This window comes from Harpegnathos saltator, unplaced genomic scaffold (assembly GCF_003227715.2).
Source record: "Harpegnathos saltator strain DR-91 unplaced genomic scaffold, Hsal_v8.6 scaffold774, whole genome shotgun sequence".
NCBI classification, from domain to species: domain Eukaryota; kingdom Metazoa; phylum Arthropoda; class Insecta; order Hymenoptera; family Formicidae; genus Harpegnathos; species Harpegnathos saltator.
In genome coordinates, this window is record NW_020230620.1 from 1,004,465 (window position 1) to 1,021,189 (window position 16,725).

Consider the following 16,725-nt stretch of genomic DNA (forward strand, 5'->3'; position numbering starts at 1 on the left):
CTCTGTCTGTCTCTCACTTCTCTCGATCTGTGGAGATGATGATTATCGAATTTTCTTTTCTACGCAGTTCGCATACCATTTGTTACGTATGTGCGTGTATGTGCGCGTATAATTTATATACATATATAAGTATATATAAATATTATATAAATATATTCATACATTTATGTTACATAAATATATAAATATACATATATATGTAGATATATATAAGTATATATACATACATATGTGCAAACGCATATGTACTTTACTACCGTGTTTCCGATTAGCTTGTTCTAATCCTTCCTCACGCACGTTTGTTGGGATACGATCGTTGTAAGGTGTTCAACGTGTTATCTCCTGCCTCTATGGTATTATACATCGCGTATCAGATTTGTCGATGAATTTACTCTTACCGCGACTCAGGTACATGTTAAAAGGCCCGTTCATCTTGTATAACAGTATGGTCGTCCGTCAAAACAGAAAGATTTTCTCCGCGCTTTCTTGTTTTTTTTCTTTTTTTCTTTTTTTCCCCTCTTCGTTTTGTCATCTAACTCACGGTCGAACGTTTCTCTACTTTGATCTGCATTTTCTTCTTACCCGCGCACACACATATATATATGCGACTGCACATATATTATTCGCGCACGTATTCATCGTGTTTCGGAAAACAATAAGCGAGAAATGTTTTATGTACATACATGCACTGAGAAATCACATATAAAAACAATATTATACGTGACAACAATATTATACGAAATACATGACAATGTAATATAATTATACAGAGGCTCGAAAACAGAGGTAAATAATCTCTCGGAATATAGTAAACTGCGTGTTATACAGTATATGCTGCGTTTTGGTATTTCATCTTTGTTCTTACGGACCGCTCTGTTTCTTTCTCTCCCTCTCCCTCTTCTTCTCCTCTTCACTCTCTCTCTCTCTCTCTCTCTCTCTCTCTCTCTCTCTCTCTCTCTCTCTCTCTCTCACATTCTCACTCTCTCAAAATCCTTATCACATTAAATAGAATACACGAAAGAAATAGATTGCGCGCTGCATCCGGATGATGTTGAAGTTTTAAAGTCCGACAAATAATACAATTGTACATACATATACATATATACGCGATTAGCGGTTAATATATATCTCCGATTTTACAGATATCAACTATATTTATGCGTTCGTCATAAGCGGTCGCTAAGAGCACAGTGAGTATAGACAATATATGTATATATATGTGCGTGTGTGTATATATATTTACATATATATATATATATATATATATACATATATATGTATATATAATACATACACATATATATTATACATTGGATACTCGTACGACGCTATGATTCTTGTTATTCGATGCACCTGTCGATAAATGCTATACACAGGCAGGTGTTGCTCTCTAAAGCACGACTCTTTCTTTCTTTCTTTCTTTCTTTCTTTCTCTATCTTTCGACCTCTTTCCCGACGTTCTTTCACTCGCATCCGCGTATTTTTTTCAACACTGCGCTCTTTTACGTTAATATTTATACAAAAGCGTCCGATTGGTCTTGGTATTAAAAATAACCTCGGATCGCTATATATCGACTTCGTATTTTTCTCCGTCATTTTGAGAGCGCGATACTCACGACGCTTATATCCGACGAACTCCATTCGCGTTAGAAGATATTTACTCTCGCACGTCATGCTCTTGGCGCACGCTTTTACATTTTATTTATTACTCGCTCGCAGAGAATTGGAAAAATATGTTGTTAACGCGTCTTTTGTTGTCGCTTTGCACCACCACACATTTGGAATTCGCGTTATCCTTTCCAATGGAAGATCATGAGATCGAGCCTCTCCCCTTCCTTTCTCACGCGTGTCGCAGTTCTGATAATTTTTCGTCTTCCACTTATTAATGGACAGGTCGCTCGCGATTTTTCGCGACTCACAGCTCTGACCGCATTTCGCATGCGGTTATAAATCTGTCGAAAGATTCGAGAGGCAAATTTCTCTCTCTCTCGAGACTGCGATACCGTTCTCAGTCGCAACGTTCTTTAACGTGCTGCTGCTCGTTAACCGGAATATTATCGTGATTAATATAAAAAATGTATTCTGGATATTTTCGTTCCGGTAAACACATTGATTTTAGGCGAGAGGGACGATCGTTCAGCGTATATTGCTTCTTACGGTGCATTAACGTGTACGTGATCGTATTTTATAGCGCGTTACATCTTCGTCAATGTCAAAGCGCTCGTGCTTCCCATATAAAGGAAAAGAAATTATAGTATATATAAATCACCGCGCGTGTGTTCTCCATACGAAGAGATCGTTTTCACTGTTTGTTGCAAACTCCTCGTGATTTGCATCGGTTCGTACTTAGCCATCGCGGCAAATCGAAATCGATTTAGTTAACTACGACAGTTTTATCACATTTATCTATACGAAACGACGAGAAATATCGTAAACAAGGAAAAGTTACGTGTGCGTTCACCACTCTGTTATACACATTGTATCCTAATACAATTCTCACCTCGGGAGACTAATACCGCTGGCAACGCGAAATTTCGAGTTTACAGCACGTATTTCGCCGCCGCTCGAGATATGCCTCGGCCGTATGTCTCATAAAAAAAAAAAAAAAAAAAAAAAAAAAAAAAAAAAAAAAAAAAAAAAACGAAAAGATAAGCAAAAGATCTTACAAAAGAATAAGATGTAACCCAATGAGACTTTACTGTTCAGGATGCCAGTTGGTCTGGAAGTCCTCGTGGTTGCCGGATACGTTCACACTGGGTAGAGATAATTTTCCATGACTTTCGTTGCGGAATTACTTCTGGTCTCTGAGAACCAGCGGCGTAATCACTTCTCTGCTGTCGCCTTTGAAAGGATCTAATATCACCATTGGTAGATCTGAGTCGCTCAACGGCATCCAATGCAGACCCATGATCTCTCGAATTTCCTGACATTTGTAAACATTTAATCATTAAAACGATTTTTGACAATTTAATTTAACGACTTAAACATCGGACATGACGTGATCATACCTTTGTAATTACTACCATTTTTTCGACATTTTAATGTTTTTCTATTACTCAAGCTGATATAAATGCATCGATTTGGCATTTGTACACAAATATACCAATAAGGAAGTGAACGATATATCGTGTGGAAAATCGCGGCTATATTATTCTTCGAGATAGTAACTCACGTGTGTGATACTCTCGGTTTTGTGCCACGATTCATTCTCGGATGTGATATCACTCTTCGCGAAGGCCAACACCTGAAGAGTGCTTCCTCGCAGACGCGCGATGGCCAATAGATTCTCTTGATAATATTTGTGGCCTAAGAACACGATTTTCGTGAGTTTGGTGCACTTCCATGCCGCCAACACCAGCGGATCCGGGCTACAACGCAAAATCACACAGACATTCGATTAGACACTCGTCGAGTAGACGAGTCGCTTCCGCGACGCAGGTACGGGGGATGAACCACCTTACCTATTTGGATCGTTTGGATCGAGCGTGGCTGGCATATATTGTTTACGATCTATCGAGTCAATCCACGTCAACGATTTTAGTGTATGCGAGTACCACATTGATAGTCGGAGCAACGCTCTAATATTAACGCCTTCGCAGAACAGAACTTTCAGATGTGTCAATGGCATTGCTGCGCAAAGTATATCGGAGTCCAAAACTTTAACGCCGCGATAAGAATGTATGAGGTTGAGTCTCAATTCACATTGTGGGCTGCAACGAACGAACAAACGAGTAGTTGATATCAGGGTTTCTTTATCAAGTCGCTACTTTCCCGTTGTGACGGAAATAATTTCAGCCTGTCGACTGATTAAAGTAATCGGTGCAACTCACTTCTTCTGAACAAACACTTGCCAGGCCCTATTCGTCGTTCCTGGATAATCTTTCCAGCCGTGCACATGAATCACGAGTCTTTGCATGCATCCGTTATCGAGCGCCTTCAACAAGGTATCACTGACATATTCGTAATCCAAGGTTAAAATGGATAATCTGATAAACGAATTGAAGATTGAATTATCGAGCTCATAAAGATCGTAGTATTCAGGGTCATCTTTAATGGACGCCAGACTGAGGTGCGTTAAGTGCTTGGCGTGGTGAAGACGGAGAGGCTCCAGAATTATACTCGCATTTGCTGTTAGCTCTTCTGAGCATCCCAGACTCAGAGCTTCCAGGTGGTTAGAAGTCTCAATAATTTTTACCACACATTCCGTTAGCGATATCGGGAAATAATAGCTACTAACAGATAAACAATAATTGCAACCTTATTGAATTCTAGGAACAAAAGTCAATTTTTTTTTTCTTTTTAATAAGATTACTCTGTAATCTGGTAATACCTGTCATCCTCGTTGTCAAAGGAGTAGTCGTAATTGTTACAGCTAAATTCCAAAAATAATTTTCTCAGTTGTCTGTTGTAACTTAATTTCTTTAGAAGATTGTATGTTTCGCTCATGCAGTCAATGTATCTTCTGCTAGATATATCCCAACGTATTGTTGCCTCGTGCACACTCAGAGCAAAACAATCTGCCATGAATCTATAGAGAGCGTATGGTGTACGATTCTTAATAACATTAATAACTGATAGAACAGGTAGCCTGGCTCTACTTACCTAACCCACGAAACACTATCCTCATCTTTGAACACAAAAGAAATTTTCCTCCAGAAACTTGGATGGAACAAGGTGTACCTCCAATTTCTGCACACCTGTGCAAGTTCAACGACAAGCTCATTCAACAAATCTCATGTTGATCAAGCATGAAAATCAACAGATTGATACGTTATCCATATGATATCATTTGTTGGAAAATATAAATATCAACTTGTTGATAATCACTTGTTGGGAAAAAATTACATTCTGTTCATTTACATCTGTTACATACATCTGTTCATTTTCAAAGAAACTTCTGAATTAGTGTGCCTTGGTGTAATAAATTAGAGTACAACAAATATATAACAAATATATTTGTTTCGCTCTGACTTATCGCACTAATCCAGAAATTTTTCAAAGAGACAGACAGATTTATTATCTGCATAATTAAATCATCAATCTCGACATTGAGCGACATATTATATATGTAAATAATATTTTACATATATAAAAGCGAAATTTTCATTTCCATATCTTAAGCCACGGTTTCGCGATCGCTACATGTTAGATCGTCTGCTAAACAGCAGTCTGGCTGTTTGCGCCTTTCCAACATGTTTACCAAGATCGGTCGCCATCTTTTCCAGCATACTGAAAGTTCATTTAACAAGCACATGTTGGAAAACACAATCGCTCGTGACGTGATATCGAAAAGTGTTTAGCGGACCTTTTGTCGGAAACGCAGCAGAAAGCGCTGATCTAACGCTGACAGCTGCTGAACGCGCGAGCGACAATTCGTGCAACCGGATTTTTCTCCACGCGGATAACAGTTAGAAATTATATATAGAGAAAGAACGAGCGAGCGAGCGAGCGAGCGAGCGAGAGGATGAATTTTCATGTTGCGTTTTATATTTGTATTTTGTCGTCACGAGAAACATCTTCTCGAGCATCTGACGGCCGCGACGCGATGACTTCGTCGCGCATTAAATCGGCTTGCACCGCGATATTGGAAGATGAAGGAACAAAAATAAGCAAAAATAAGGACAAACACGCACTACGCGCGCACGCTAATGCCCACATACAACATACACTCTCTCTTTTCTCTCTCTCTCTCTCTCTCTCTCTCTCTCTCTCTCTCTCTCTCTCTCTCTCTCTTTCTCCCTCTCCTTCCCTCTCTCTTTCTCTCTCTTCTCGCCTTATATGCGTTTAATGGAATTTTTTTCTAGAAGGCGAAATAAATAATATCCTATCTCTTTCTTTCTCTCTCTCACGCAACACACACACACACGCACACTCTCTCTCTCTCTCTCTCTCTCTCTCTCTCTCTTTCCTTCTCCGGTTGTCAATACATACCTGGGAGGCTTTAATTCGCGACTCATGCGACAAATACGAGAATATCTCCTGCAGGATAACACTGGGCAGATTGTCCCAGGAGGGTCCGCCGGAATGATCCTCTTGCGCCATTTCTGTCGTGCGACTGGTGATGGCGGACTTGCAACAACAACAGCAGGACGAACAGCTGTTCGCCTTAAACGAGGAAGGTAGCTGCCCTTCGCACTTTTTCGACGTTGCCACTTCGGTCGGCGCCGCGTCTCCATCCTTCTCCACCGTAACCGCTACTGCTGTCACCGCTGTCGCTACGGTCGTCGTTGTTGACGCGGTGCTATTGGCACCGCGGAATTTCTCCAAGAGAACGTCGTCGCAGGCGCGCATCATATTCAGCCAAGCGAGCGGCCACCGCAACCGTCGCGACGACGACGACGATGATGATGATAATCCGTCGCGGCCGTCGTTCGATTCGCCGTCGAGCGCGGTAATCGCGACCGCAGCCGCGGCCGCGGCCGCGCCGTTTACATCCACTGATGAGACGGGCATATACGGAGCGCAAGGCGAATAATTAATCAACGACCGACCGACCGACCGAACGAGTAAACGAACGAACGACCGACCGATCGACCGATCTCGCGAACCGCTACTTCTTCCGACACGACTCACTCTCTTTGGCTGCCTGGCTGGCTGTCTGTCCGTCTCGCCCTCTGTCTCTCTTCTCCCTCTCTCTCTCTCTCTCTCTCTATCTATCTCTCTCTCTTATTTCGCTCTCACCGCCTCTCTCGCGCGCGTATCGCAATCATACATGCACACGTATGTGCGGTATATACTCGGCAGGATCGGATTAACGCGTCGGTCACCCCGCAGCAGCGCACGCGTAAATCACACGAATGACATGCGCCGAGTGAAGCGTACATACAACTGAGAAGTTTATCTTTTGTTTCCTCCGGTCGGTGAGCTCGTGTGGAGAGTGGACGATTTCAAGTGCGTCCGGCAGTTAGGGCAGCTTCTCGTTGGAAGAGGAGATTTACGATCGACGCACCACCTCCGGATGCACTGTGTGTGTCCAGATTAAACTCCACTGACTCTGATCGATTCATTTGATCACGCTTGATCTTCGATCACACGACACACGACTGGCCGATTGGCGATCTTCAGTCTCCACGATCCTTCGATACCTATACTCGATGTCTGTTAGGGGGATTTGTCACGCATGGTATTTTTCAAATTTACGACTGACATTGACATTTGCGCGCCCGCTGGCACGTGCGGCGCATGCGCCTACGACGGTACGAGTAAACAAAACTGTTCGGAATGGAGGACTGTTGCGTCGCGACGGAACAGCTGTAGCGGCTCTGTGGCGAAGTTGGACGCGCGGCGGAGCGCGAACGCCGTTCGCCAGTGGTTTCGGTTTGTGCGCGTCAGTCGGGAGGACATGGAACTCGCGTCGGTGCGCGGGGGAGGAGAAGTAGGAGCTGTCACGTCGTGAGGGAGAAAGAGAGAGAGAGAGAGAGAGTAAGAGTGAGAGAGAGCAAGCGGACGAGAACACAAACATATCCGTGCGCGGAGGATCGCAGTCATCGGCACAGAATCGTCGCTTAAATGATTGGGCACGATGACGCGCTCGAAGATCCAGAAGATGAAATTTTTTCTGTTCCTGTTGATCTTCCTGCTGGCGCAGACCGCGACCAGCGAGGGCAGCTTTCGGGAGAGGAGAGACGCATCGACAGTTGGGAGCAAGGATAAGGTCGAGGACACCGGCGGCAAGGTCGGCGAGCAGCCGGTGGCGGCGACGCCGTCGTCCCCGGGTAAGAACACGAATGGACAGCAGACTGCAGACGGAGCGTCGGTTAATACGAAGGCCAAATCGCCGGCTGATACGAGCAACAAGACGCACAACATAACCTCGAAGCCGGACGCCGTTGCCGTCGCCGTCGCCGTCACGAATAAGACCGCACACGCCGCGGACGCGACCGACGAGGTTGGTTTCATGCCTCGCAGTCGTAATTGCGCGCACAAAAAGGTGGCGCGATCGTGTAAGCTTTCCCTGGGAGCGGATACGTAGAGAATGAGAAATTAACGCGCGGTGAACTCTTCGACGGTCTTGACGATCGTACGACCGTAATCGTTTGGTATTGTGGGAAAGTAAAGCTTTTCGCGTGAGATCCTCTTCGTCTCTGCTCTTAGGGCGAAGTATCATCATTTGGAAATTGGATGTTTTATACATTGATGTTTTCAGACACATTGTAATGTATGAACAATGTTGCCAATTGTAGCGTATTCTTTTTACACAGCACTCCAGTGAGGGTCACACAACCTTCAACACTGGTGCTCTTGTGCGTGGTTTCTTAGTCTTTGTAGGACTAAGCATCCTTGTTATGGCCTACATCGTGTTCCGTAGCTTTAGGTAGGTTTTGATGTGGTAATATATGACAGTAACAGCACGAATTTTCTATAATTCTTAATGTCTCTGCGTCTCATTAACAGGTTAAGTAAGACACGTGCCCAGATGGTTCGAAAGTATGGTGTCCTTACGCACAGGCAGGACGTCGAGATGCGACCACTGCCGTTGGAAGAGGAAGATGATGAAGATACAACAGTTTTTGACGCGAGTAACGTTTTGACGAATAACATTCAGCATCAGAATACATAGAAGTATTCTATAGTGGGACACACCGTTTGTGCTATTACAACTGTACGTGTTATCGGTGTAAAGTTACTCTCATGGCATGATGTGGTTATAAGAGATCCAACTAACTCTATCGTGACTTCTCTCGAGGTAGATGAACAAGGGGAACTAACAGTCGCGAGACAGACTTAATCAATTTTTCAGCGTCTCTATTCGAATAAAGTTACATTTGCTTAGTGCAGCGAGATATATTAACATCAGATACGCATCTGTGATGCATTTATCACTGATATATTGTGCTTTTCGGCAATATAGATGTACTTTTCCTAAAATGAAAGAAAAATACAAGATATTTCTACCAATATATCTCTACCCTATTAATGAAACTATGTGATAATACAGGATCTTATCATCTATCTGCTGATGTAAAAAGTTATATACATATATGGATGGCTATATCTTTACTCTTGTACGAATTATATTTTAATTGGATCTATGTTGTTGTTACTGAAATTATACAAATATAGATTGTCTCTATTTTATTTAATGCAAGCACATTTAATAAAGATTATATATGTAAAAAAAAAAGACATTTCCCAAATATATATTTACATATTACTTTAAAAGGCAAGAGACCACAGAGACTTCTTGTGGAGAGCTAGGAATTAGATTCATACTTTCTATATAATACTTAAAATTTTGTTTCGTATTGTGTTCAGAGGCTGTGTTATCAAAAATGAAATTTTTTCTATAATATATCATTTCGTGGTTAATAATTAATTCTAATATTAAACTAATATTGAACCAATAGAAACAGTAAAGATGTTTCTTGTGTAAAAATTCATCTTATAAATATCCATGCTCAACAGCATGAACCAACATATCTGCCAATCTTTTTCTTCCACTAGACGATTCAATTTCGTGTAGATTCCATACATCGGCAATATCCACTGCCTCGTCACCTTTGATAATAGCGTCCAAATCGAATGATTGAGACGGATCAAATAGTGTAAATGGAATAGCTTCGAGCGCAAAAATTGCACCCAGAATAAAATTCTCCTTCACCTGCAATTGATATAAGAATTGGTACTCTCTTTTTCGAAAAAAAGAAAAAAGAATTTATATCACAAAATAAGCAAAGCTTACTTCTTTCATGAACAAGTCCCATGGATAGATCTTTTCTGGGTCAGATCCAAGAGTTCTGATAGCATCGCTCAAAAAGGAATGATAAGTTTCCAAGATATTGTCAAAATATTGATCTCGAAATGATTGCTGAGTGCATGAATAAATCAGAAAGGATAAGTCTGTGACAAGACTGGCAGTACGTGCTAATTGAAAGTCGAGTAGTAATGCCTCCTTTTGATTTTGGCCAATGTCTCGAACTAAAAAGTTTGGTGCCCAACAATCGCCTGCACATATGACAGATGTAGGAGCATGTTTTCTCTCGCATACTAATTTTACACATATGTCATATAGTGCACCAAATTTATAAGAATTAAATTGCTTCACACTTTTGCTGTCAGGATATTCAGTCATTAATGCATGTTTAGCTATTCTTATTAATCTCTCCTAAAAGGAAAACTCAGTTTGTAATAATAATTAAGTTATGTTCAAATGTAACAGGATTATTGCATATATAATATATTTAATGTGAAATACATACATGAAATTTTCGGTACCAATTCCAAACATGTTCACCAAAATAAGTATCTTTTAAACAATTTACAATCTCTGCAAATTCCTCCTTTTGATCCTTATATGCGAAAGAGATGGCATGAAATTTTGCGAGTGCCTCTAATATTACTATGCATTCTGCCCAATCTATACAGCTCTGTCTTGATGCAGGTCCAAATCCTAAAGGTGTGGCATCTTCCAGTACTATAAAATCATTTTCACCATCCATATAGGAGTTTAGGTAACGTGGTATGCATAATAGATTGCTCTTTCCTTTTTCTTTCAAGAACTTCTCAAACTTAGGAACTACCTGTAAAATAATAATTGTTGAAGAACATATTTCACCATATACGAAAGTAATGTCAACTTTTTTCAAATATCTAATACATATCTCTGGATATATAAAAATAAGATAAATCTAACATAATTTTACCTGTGTGTAAAATACAATTTCATTAGAGAAAAAGTCTGAGCTTCTAAAAGTTTTCCTACGGCCAACATTCTGAGGAATAGACTTTACAACAATATTAACTTGAACTTCTTGTCTTGTTTCATCATTCATAATACCATATAATGCAATCCTGTTAACAACTGACAAGTAGTTGTCACCTTTGGCAAATTCATCACCAAATTTCCAATCCGTAAGTTGCACTTTTTTCCCATTATATGCCTTACAGAGAATGTCTTGCAGTACTTTTTCCGTAAACTTGTCATTTACTATACTCAAGTCAATATTTCTATTTTGAGCCATAATCGTATCTGAACGTATACAACTTTTATTACAAAATGTAACAATATTTCGTTATACTTACGATTAATATAGCAGAACTACAAATCAATGTGTATTCACCGTTACAATCTCGTTTATAAGCGTAAGCAACCTCGTTGATAAGTGTGAACAATACTGGAATGCAATAATACTACCTCGCTTTATATAGTTGTTATCTTGTCACATGCGATTTATTACGTGACAATTAATCTTTACTTTTTGTAGCGTGTGATAAAAAGATTTATAATTTACAATACGTATGTTCTCATCTCCAGATGTCTGATTTTTTCCGACACTGAGAATTCAAACAAAAGACACGTTTTTCAATATTTCAGATAACTTTCACTATCTCAGAAAAACTTAAAGAATATTATCAGCTATGATTTATCAGTGATTGCTTGTTAAAGTACCACTCGATGCACTCTGTTAAAGTATAGGCCTTAAAGCGAATGTTTTAATACACGCGGTGAATAACGTCACGACGTAAGTATAGTTAGAATGTATTGAAGTTGAATGTATTGAATGGTTCAATTGACCTCCCCTCTTCTTACAAACGCCCACTCTTGTAACATTGCGATCACTCAATCCATTATAACGAAAGTAGGAGACGAGTCGAACGACTATTGAACTACAACTAGAGATTTATTTGACCTCGAGACTGGAGCTAGGACTATTTGTGTCGGAGACTGGAGCTAGGACTATTTGTCTGGAGCCATAGTTTACTAAAATGAATGATTGCTCAGTTAAAAATAATTTTTTAATTGAGATTCGGACCGCAATAACATAAATTTTTGCCAAGATTCAAGCCACAATTAAGTCAGTCAAGAATGTTATTAATGATTCTGATAACATCGAACAAAAAATTATCATTTAGAGAATAATAAAGGTGAAAAAACATTATATGATAACCAAGTAAGATATAAATAATTATAAGCTGTAATTGGATTTATAAGACGAAAATAATTGTTATCAAAATAATCGAGATGTTATCGTTCATACCTATAACTTACAACACTAGTTAGTTTAAAGCAATTGTGACATTTTAACTTTACATTTTATTTGTATCATTAAGCAAGAAAATGATCCATATAGATAGATTCCTAGATAATTAGTTACTTTTTTAAATGTGCAGGAAATCGAGTTCACTAACATGAATCTGTATTTTACGTCATGATGAAAAATTTTTAAGTTCTAAACTTTGTGTTTAAATTTAGTTTAATGAAATGAATAATAAGTTTAAATAATAAAACTAAATATAGATAATTATACACATATATTTATATACTTGAATCTGTATAGATCGGTGTAATAGTTTGGAAGCTCTTACGTCGGGACTTGTCCACGCATTACGTAACGGAATAGGACGAAGGTTAAATGTACATATTGTCGTCTTTGACAGGAAGCAACAACACGACAGTGACTTTTTGAAAGAAACAAAATGCCAGAACACATAACTGGATTTGGACCTTTAATAGGTGCTATTGACGAAGGGACGAGTAGTGCTAGATTTTTGGTAAAGTACCGATTATATTAATTCAATTCTTTATAGAAGAAAATCTGTACAATGGATAGATTTGTACAATATGCAATGACAGCACTTTCTTACATTACGTCGTAAAGAAGAAGATTTTTAATACATACAGAATAGTCTGTTTAATATTTTATGTATTATCTATTGGAAAACCATTAAGAATATAAAAATGCAATTTATTCAACAATTCAGCTTGTTAACTATTGTTATATAACTATTAAGTTATGACATATATTATATATTTTGTATTAGAATATATTAGAATGAAGAATATAATATACTTTGCAAAATTAAAGTACATAATATATCTTGCCTTTGTTATTCCACTTTTTCATCAATATTATTATATTATATTTGTTTAGGTGTTTGATGTATTGCATAGAAAAGTAGTTGCTTCACATCAGATCGAAATCAAGCAGAAATATCCTCAAGAAGGATGGGTTGAGCAGGATCCAAAAGAGATATTACAAGCTGTCATTGAATGTATCAAAGAAACCATAAACAAGATGAAGGACATGGGCCTATCTGTTTCTGATATCAAAACTGTTGGCATTACTAATCAGAGAGAAACAACTTTGATATGGGATAAGCAGACTGGAGAACCTTTGCATAATGCAATTGGTACGTAATAGTTATATAAAACATCCTGTTTTTTATTGCTTTGAATTTTAATGATATATCACATACAGGTGTGTTAACCACTAAGTTGTGAATAGGATTATTATACAAAATTTACCATTACTTATCATTATTTTGCAGTATGGCTTGATATGAGAACAACTACGACCCTAGATGATGTATTGGATAGTGTTCCTAACAAAACGAGAAATAAGAATTACTTAAAGCCTTTATGTGGTTTACCAATGTCTCCTTATTTTAGTGCTCTTAAGATACGCTGGTTGATAGATAATGTGCCACGTGTTAAGCAAGCAGTAGATGCAAGCAGGTGTGCTTTTGGAACAGTTGATACTTGGCTAATTTGGGTAAATAAGTATTTTCGTCGAATAGTTTAAACTAACATCTTATATGTAAATTTCTTATATATAATGTAAATATAAATTAAATTTGATTAAAAAAGCATATAGAATGTGCTATGAATTTTTTTCTCATGATTTATATATACATATATATAAGATGCATCAAATGCAATTTAATTAATTTCTTCGTATAAATTGGTTGTTATTATTTGCTTATAATAAAGTTACTATATCAAAGGAAAAAAATTATCGATCATAGAATATATTTTTTGTACTTAGAATCTCACCGAGGGTCAATTACACATTACGGATGTATCGAATGCATCCCGCACGATGCTGATGAATATCGAAACATTAAAGTGGGATTCTCTGTTATGCCGCTTTTTTGGCATCCCACAACATATTCTTCCTGAAATACGATCCAGTGCAGAGATCTACGGTCATATTTCAAACCCTGAAGTTCTTGCGGGCATACCCATAGCAGGTGTAAGTAAACATAGTATTAAACATCTTAGAATCTAGTAGCTTTCGTACGAATGAAACAATTTTAGCATTTTGAGTGTAAGAAAAAAATTACATATACATACTGGAAGTACACTGTGCAATAGTTATTCTTCTATATGTTCTTTGTCCTACAGTGTGTAGGCGATCAACAAGGAGCTCTTCTTGGTCAATTATGTTTGAAACCTGGTCAAGCGAAGGCTACATATGGCACGGGATGCTTTTTGCTTTACAATACAGGAAATGTAGTATGTATAATACAGACCGATCGAGTGGTATAGAATGCGTAGCAAACGTTCTTCCTTTGTATATTGAGAGAAGCGCTCGAGTAGTAACGAGAGACACGAAATATTGCTTTGCAGAAAGTCGATTCGACGCAAGGTTTGTTAACCACCGTTGCTTACAAGATTGCACGATTCCCGCCTGTTTACGCATTAGAAGGTTCTGTCGCTGTTGCCGGCGCTGCTTTATCTTGGCTGCGAGATAATATACAAATTCTTACTAATATCACGCAGTCGCAGGATATGGCAGAACGTGTGAGATGTTCCGGCGATGTGTATTTCGTACCGGCTTTTTCAGGGCTGTACGCGCCTTATTGGCAACAAGATGCACGCGGGTATTATTTCTCACTAAAACTTTCTTTATTGTCCTTTTGCTAGCATATTACACTTCTCGTATCTCTACTTTAATCGTACCCTATATAAAGATATCTGAATGTTTAATTAGATCTTTCTGTGTGAGTAATTAATATATCAGTATGTGTGCTTGATTTTTTATGTTACTTATCGCCGATTTATTTCAATCAGAGTAATTTGCGGGATTACCGAGGATACTCAGCAATATCATATTATACGAGCGGCGTTAGAAGCAGTTTGCTTTCAAACAAGGGACATATTGGAAGCGATGGTGAAAGATTCTGGAACAAAGCTGACGACGTTGCAAGTTGACGGTGGCATGACTGTAAACAATTTATTAATGCAGTTGCAGGCGGACTTGACGGGAATAACGGTTGGTGAGTAAACGACATCGATACAACTTGCACTATATATTCGTTCTTATAATTTAGAATTGGAAGTATCTTCAGAGGAATTTCACGTATCATATAGATCAATTATTAATTTGTTATGAGATATTTCTCATATAGATAAACTTATGTCGAACAGTGAGGCCAAACATGGTTGAGACGACGGCACTAGGTGCTGCTATTTTAGCTGGTATTGGTGCAGGTTTGATCGACATAAATGATGTGGATGGGTCTCAAGTAACTAAGTTTTCACCTGCAATTAGCGAAGATGGTAAGCAACGATATTTTTTTTATAACATGTCAGTGGTAACTTAAGTAGATAAAGAAAAAGAAAATACGTAATATAGTAATATTCATGAATATAAATATCGTATATATATCATATAACAATAGACATATCTAAAAGAAACAGAATTTCAATTCTTTTTCTTAAAAATTGGATCTGTTTGCACTTTTGCAAATATGACTTTAATTTGATTTAAATCTCACGGAATGTGCAATTATTGTAAATTTGTAGTATCTGCTGATGTTACAATTTTATAATAAACTATTAGTCTATCTTCTTACATTCTGAATATCTTTTAAATATAGGATATAAATATTAGCTTGTAAATAATGCAAATAAAAATAATGAATCAATATAATAATTCTCGTTTTAGAGAGAGATCTTAGATATTCTAAGTGGAAAATGGCTGTTGAAAGATCTATGAAGTGGGATTGTTCAACGACTTTAATGAATAATTAAAGTTGTATACATATATATATTTTTATACTGGATAAGTAATAAATATTTGGATGCACACATAATTTATAAGAAAGTATTGTGCTAAGACAACCATAGCATAATAATTACAATACTATTCCATCAACTATATTCCGATTTCCCGGTTTTTCCACGTCCATTTTAGAATACGCAATAATTTTTTTTCGTGCTACGAAATAAATTATTACGTATTCCTAATGACATCCTATCATTGTAGATCCCTTATGATCTACAAAGTATCTATAATAATACGATATAATCTATAAATTATATATAATTAAATATAATTGAAATTAAACAAATTCTAAACAATTCTTAAAGAAAAAGTTTCCTCGAACTTGAGAATCTAAGATTTGTTTGCCATTGTCCGCCAAATTCTATTTATATATTTTATGGTTTTTAAACCTGTACGTTCTAGTATATTATCCTGTCTACATCGCGATGATCATTACATATCCGATCGCAGATCATTACGTTCCGAATAACCAATTGTTATTACTCTCTATATTAATACTATAATTATATTATATTATGTTCATATATATATGTGTGTGTGTGTGTGTGTGTGTGTGTGTCGCATATCTCGGTAATGGTTGAGCCTTGTTTAGTCTCCAACACTTACAAATTATTATTATTATAATCATTATTTTATTTATATTATAAAGTAAAATACAAAAATAACAAAAAGAAACAAGAAGATTGTTTATGCATGAGACATTAACGAGCTGCAAGTTCGAGGTCCGCTCAAAATGATCGTTTTTGACGTAAAATATTCTATCCGCCCCGTTGATTGATTCTACAAACATTCACGGTACGAGCAGAGCGGATCAATGTTGCGCATGCTGGCGCATGTGAGATGACGGCACGTGAGATGCTGCGTTCTGTCATCTCCGTGTCCGGTCCTCTCACGTCCTTCTCTCCTTATCGTCGCACTTGTGCAGAGTCAGTCG

At 38.0% G+C, this 16,725-nt stretch overlaps 4 protein-coding genes across 10 annotated transcripts; 2 read left to right on the plus strand and 2 right to left on the minus strand.

Moving 5' to 3' along the window:
• Window positions 1–1,540: 1,540 nt before the first annotated feature.
• On the minus strand, window positions 1,541–6,634 carry LOC105183224 (F-box only protein 33). Of its 2 annotated transcripts, none has more exons than XM_011141195.3 (7): window positions 5,932–6,634; window positions 4,603–4,697; window positions 4,331–4,528; window positions 3,831–4,232; window positions 3,462–3,710; window positions 3,173–3,368; window positions 1,541–2,923 (listed from the first exon to the last, which is right to left on the minus strand). In XM_011141195.3, exons 1-7 carry the CDS (start codon window positions 6,451–6,453, stop codon window positions 2,792–2,794), a joined length of 1,794 nt encoding a protein of 597 aa, XP_011139497.1. In that variant the 5' UTR covers window positions 6,454–6,634; the 3' UTR covers window positions 1,541–2,791. The 2 variants fall into 2 exon arrangements, with proteins under 2 accessions (XP_011139497.1, XP_011139498.1); XM_011141196.3 differs by having other exon boundaries at window positions 3,831–4,229; window positions 5,932–6,633.
• A 552-nt stretch (window positions 6,635–7,186) lies between these two features.
• On the plus strand, window positions 7,187–9,028 carry LOC105183225 (uncharacterized). Its single transcript, XM_011141199.3, has 3 exons — window positions 7,187–7,888; window positions 8,202–8,314; window positions 8,395–9,028. The coding sequence occupies exons 1-3, from the start codon at window positions 7,523–7,525 to the stop codon at window positions 8,558–8,560; spliced, it is 645 nt and encodes a 214-aa protein (XP_011139501.1). The 5' UTR covers window positions 7,187–7,522; the 3' UTR covers window positions 8,561–9,028.
• A 32-nt stretch (window positions 9,029–9,060) lies between these two features.
• Window positions 9,061–11,702, minus strand: LOC105183226 (uncharacterized). Of its 5 annotated transcripts, none has more exons than XM_011141200.3 (5): window positions 11,061–11,702; window positions 10,644–10,969; window positions 10,200–10,520; window positions 9,683–10,105; window positions 9,061–9,601 (listed from the first exon to the last, which is right to left on the minus strand). In XM_011141200.3, the coding sequence occupies exons 2-5, from the start codon at window positions 10,959–10,961 to the stop codon at window positions 9,383–9,385; spliced, it is 1,281 nt and encodes a 426-aa protein (XP_011139502.1). In that variant the 5' UTR covers window positions 10,962–10,969; window positions 11,061–11,702; the 3' UTR covers window positions 9,061–9,382. The 5 variants fall into 5 exon arrangements, with proteins under 5 accessions (XP_011139502.1, XP_011139503.1, XP_025162065.1 ...); XM_011141201.3 differs by having other exon boundaries at window positions 10,644–10,983; XM_025306280.1 differs by having other exon boundaries at window positions 10,644–10,880; window positions 11,023–11,696.
• A 562-nt stretch (window positions 11,703–12,264) lies between these two features.
• Window positions 12,265–15,835, plus strand: Gk1 (Glycerol kinase 1). 2 transcript variants are annotated; one of them, XR_003114096.1, is made up of 9 exons: window positions 12,265–12,492; window positions 12,873–13,131; window positions 13,270–13,493; window positions 13,767–13,973; window positions 14,126–14,236; window positions 14,351–14,604; window positions 14,795–15,000; window positions 15,133–15,283; window positions 15,672–15,835. XR_003114096.1 is itself a non-coding variant. In XM_011141203.3 (9 exons), exons 1-9 carry the CDS (start codon window positions 12,418–12,420, stop codon window positions 15,755–15,757), a joined length of 1,554 nt encoding a protein of 517 aa, XP_011139505.1. In that variant the 5' UTR covers window positions 12,266–12,417; the 3' UTR covers window positions 15,758–15,835. The 2 variants fall into 2 exon arrangements, 1 of the variants encoding a protein (XP_011139505.1); XM_011141203.3 differs by having other exon boundaries at window positions 12,266–12,492; window positions 15,152–15,283.
• The last annotated feature ends 890 nt before the right edge of the window (window positions 15,836–16,725 follow it).

Coding starts and splice junctions, on each gene's coding strand:
- LOC105183224 (XM_011141195.3), bottom strand. CDS start 6,453: ATGCCCGTCTCATCAGTGGATGTAAACGGCGCGGCCGCGGCCGCGGCT. Junction 4,698..5,931: donor CGCGAATTAAAGCCTCCCAG/GTATGTATTGAC, acceptor GAACTTGCACAG/GTGTGCAGAAATTGGAGGTA. Junction 4,233..4,330: donor TTTGACAACGAGGATGACAG/GTATTACCAGAT, acceptor TTTATCTGTTAG/TAGCTATTATTTCCCGATAT.
- LOC105183225 (XM_011141199.3), top strand. CDS start 7,523: ATGACGCGCTCGAAGATCCAGAAGATGAAATTTTTTCTGTTCCTGTTG. Junction 7,889..8,201: donor CCGCGGACGCGACCGACGAG/GTTGGTTTCATG, acceptor CTTTTTACACAG/CACTCCAGTGAGGGTCACAC. Junction 8,315..8,394: donor ATCGTGTTCCGTAGCTTTAG/GTAGGTTTTGAT, acceptor TCTCATTAACAG/GTTAAGTAAGACACGTGCCC.
- LOC105183226 (XM_011141200.3), bottom strand. CDS start 10,961: ATGGCTCAAAATAGAAATATTGACTTGAGTATAGTAAATGACAAGTTT. Junction 10,521..10,643: donor AAATTGTATTTTACACACAG/GTAAAATTATGT, acceptor ATTATTTTACAG/GTAGTTCCTAAGTTTGAGAA. Junction 10,106..10,199: donor ATTGGTACCGAAAATTTCAT/GTATGTATTTCA, acceptor TTTTCCTTTTAG/GAGAGATTAATAAGAATAGC.
- Gk1 (XM_011141203.3), top strand. CDS start 12,418: ATGCCAGAACACATAACTGGATTTGGACCTTTAATAGGTGCTATTGAC. Junction 14,237..14,350: donor TTTACAATACAGGAAATGTA/GTATGTATAATA, acceptor ATTGCTTTGCAG/AAAGTCGATTCGACGCAAGG. Junction 14,605..14,794: donor TGGCAACAAGATGCACGCGG/GTATTATTTCTC, acceptor TATTTCAATCAG/AGTAATTTGCGGGATTACCG.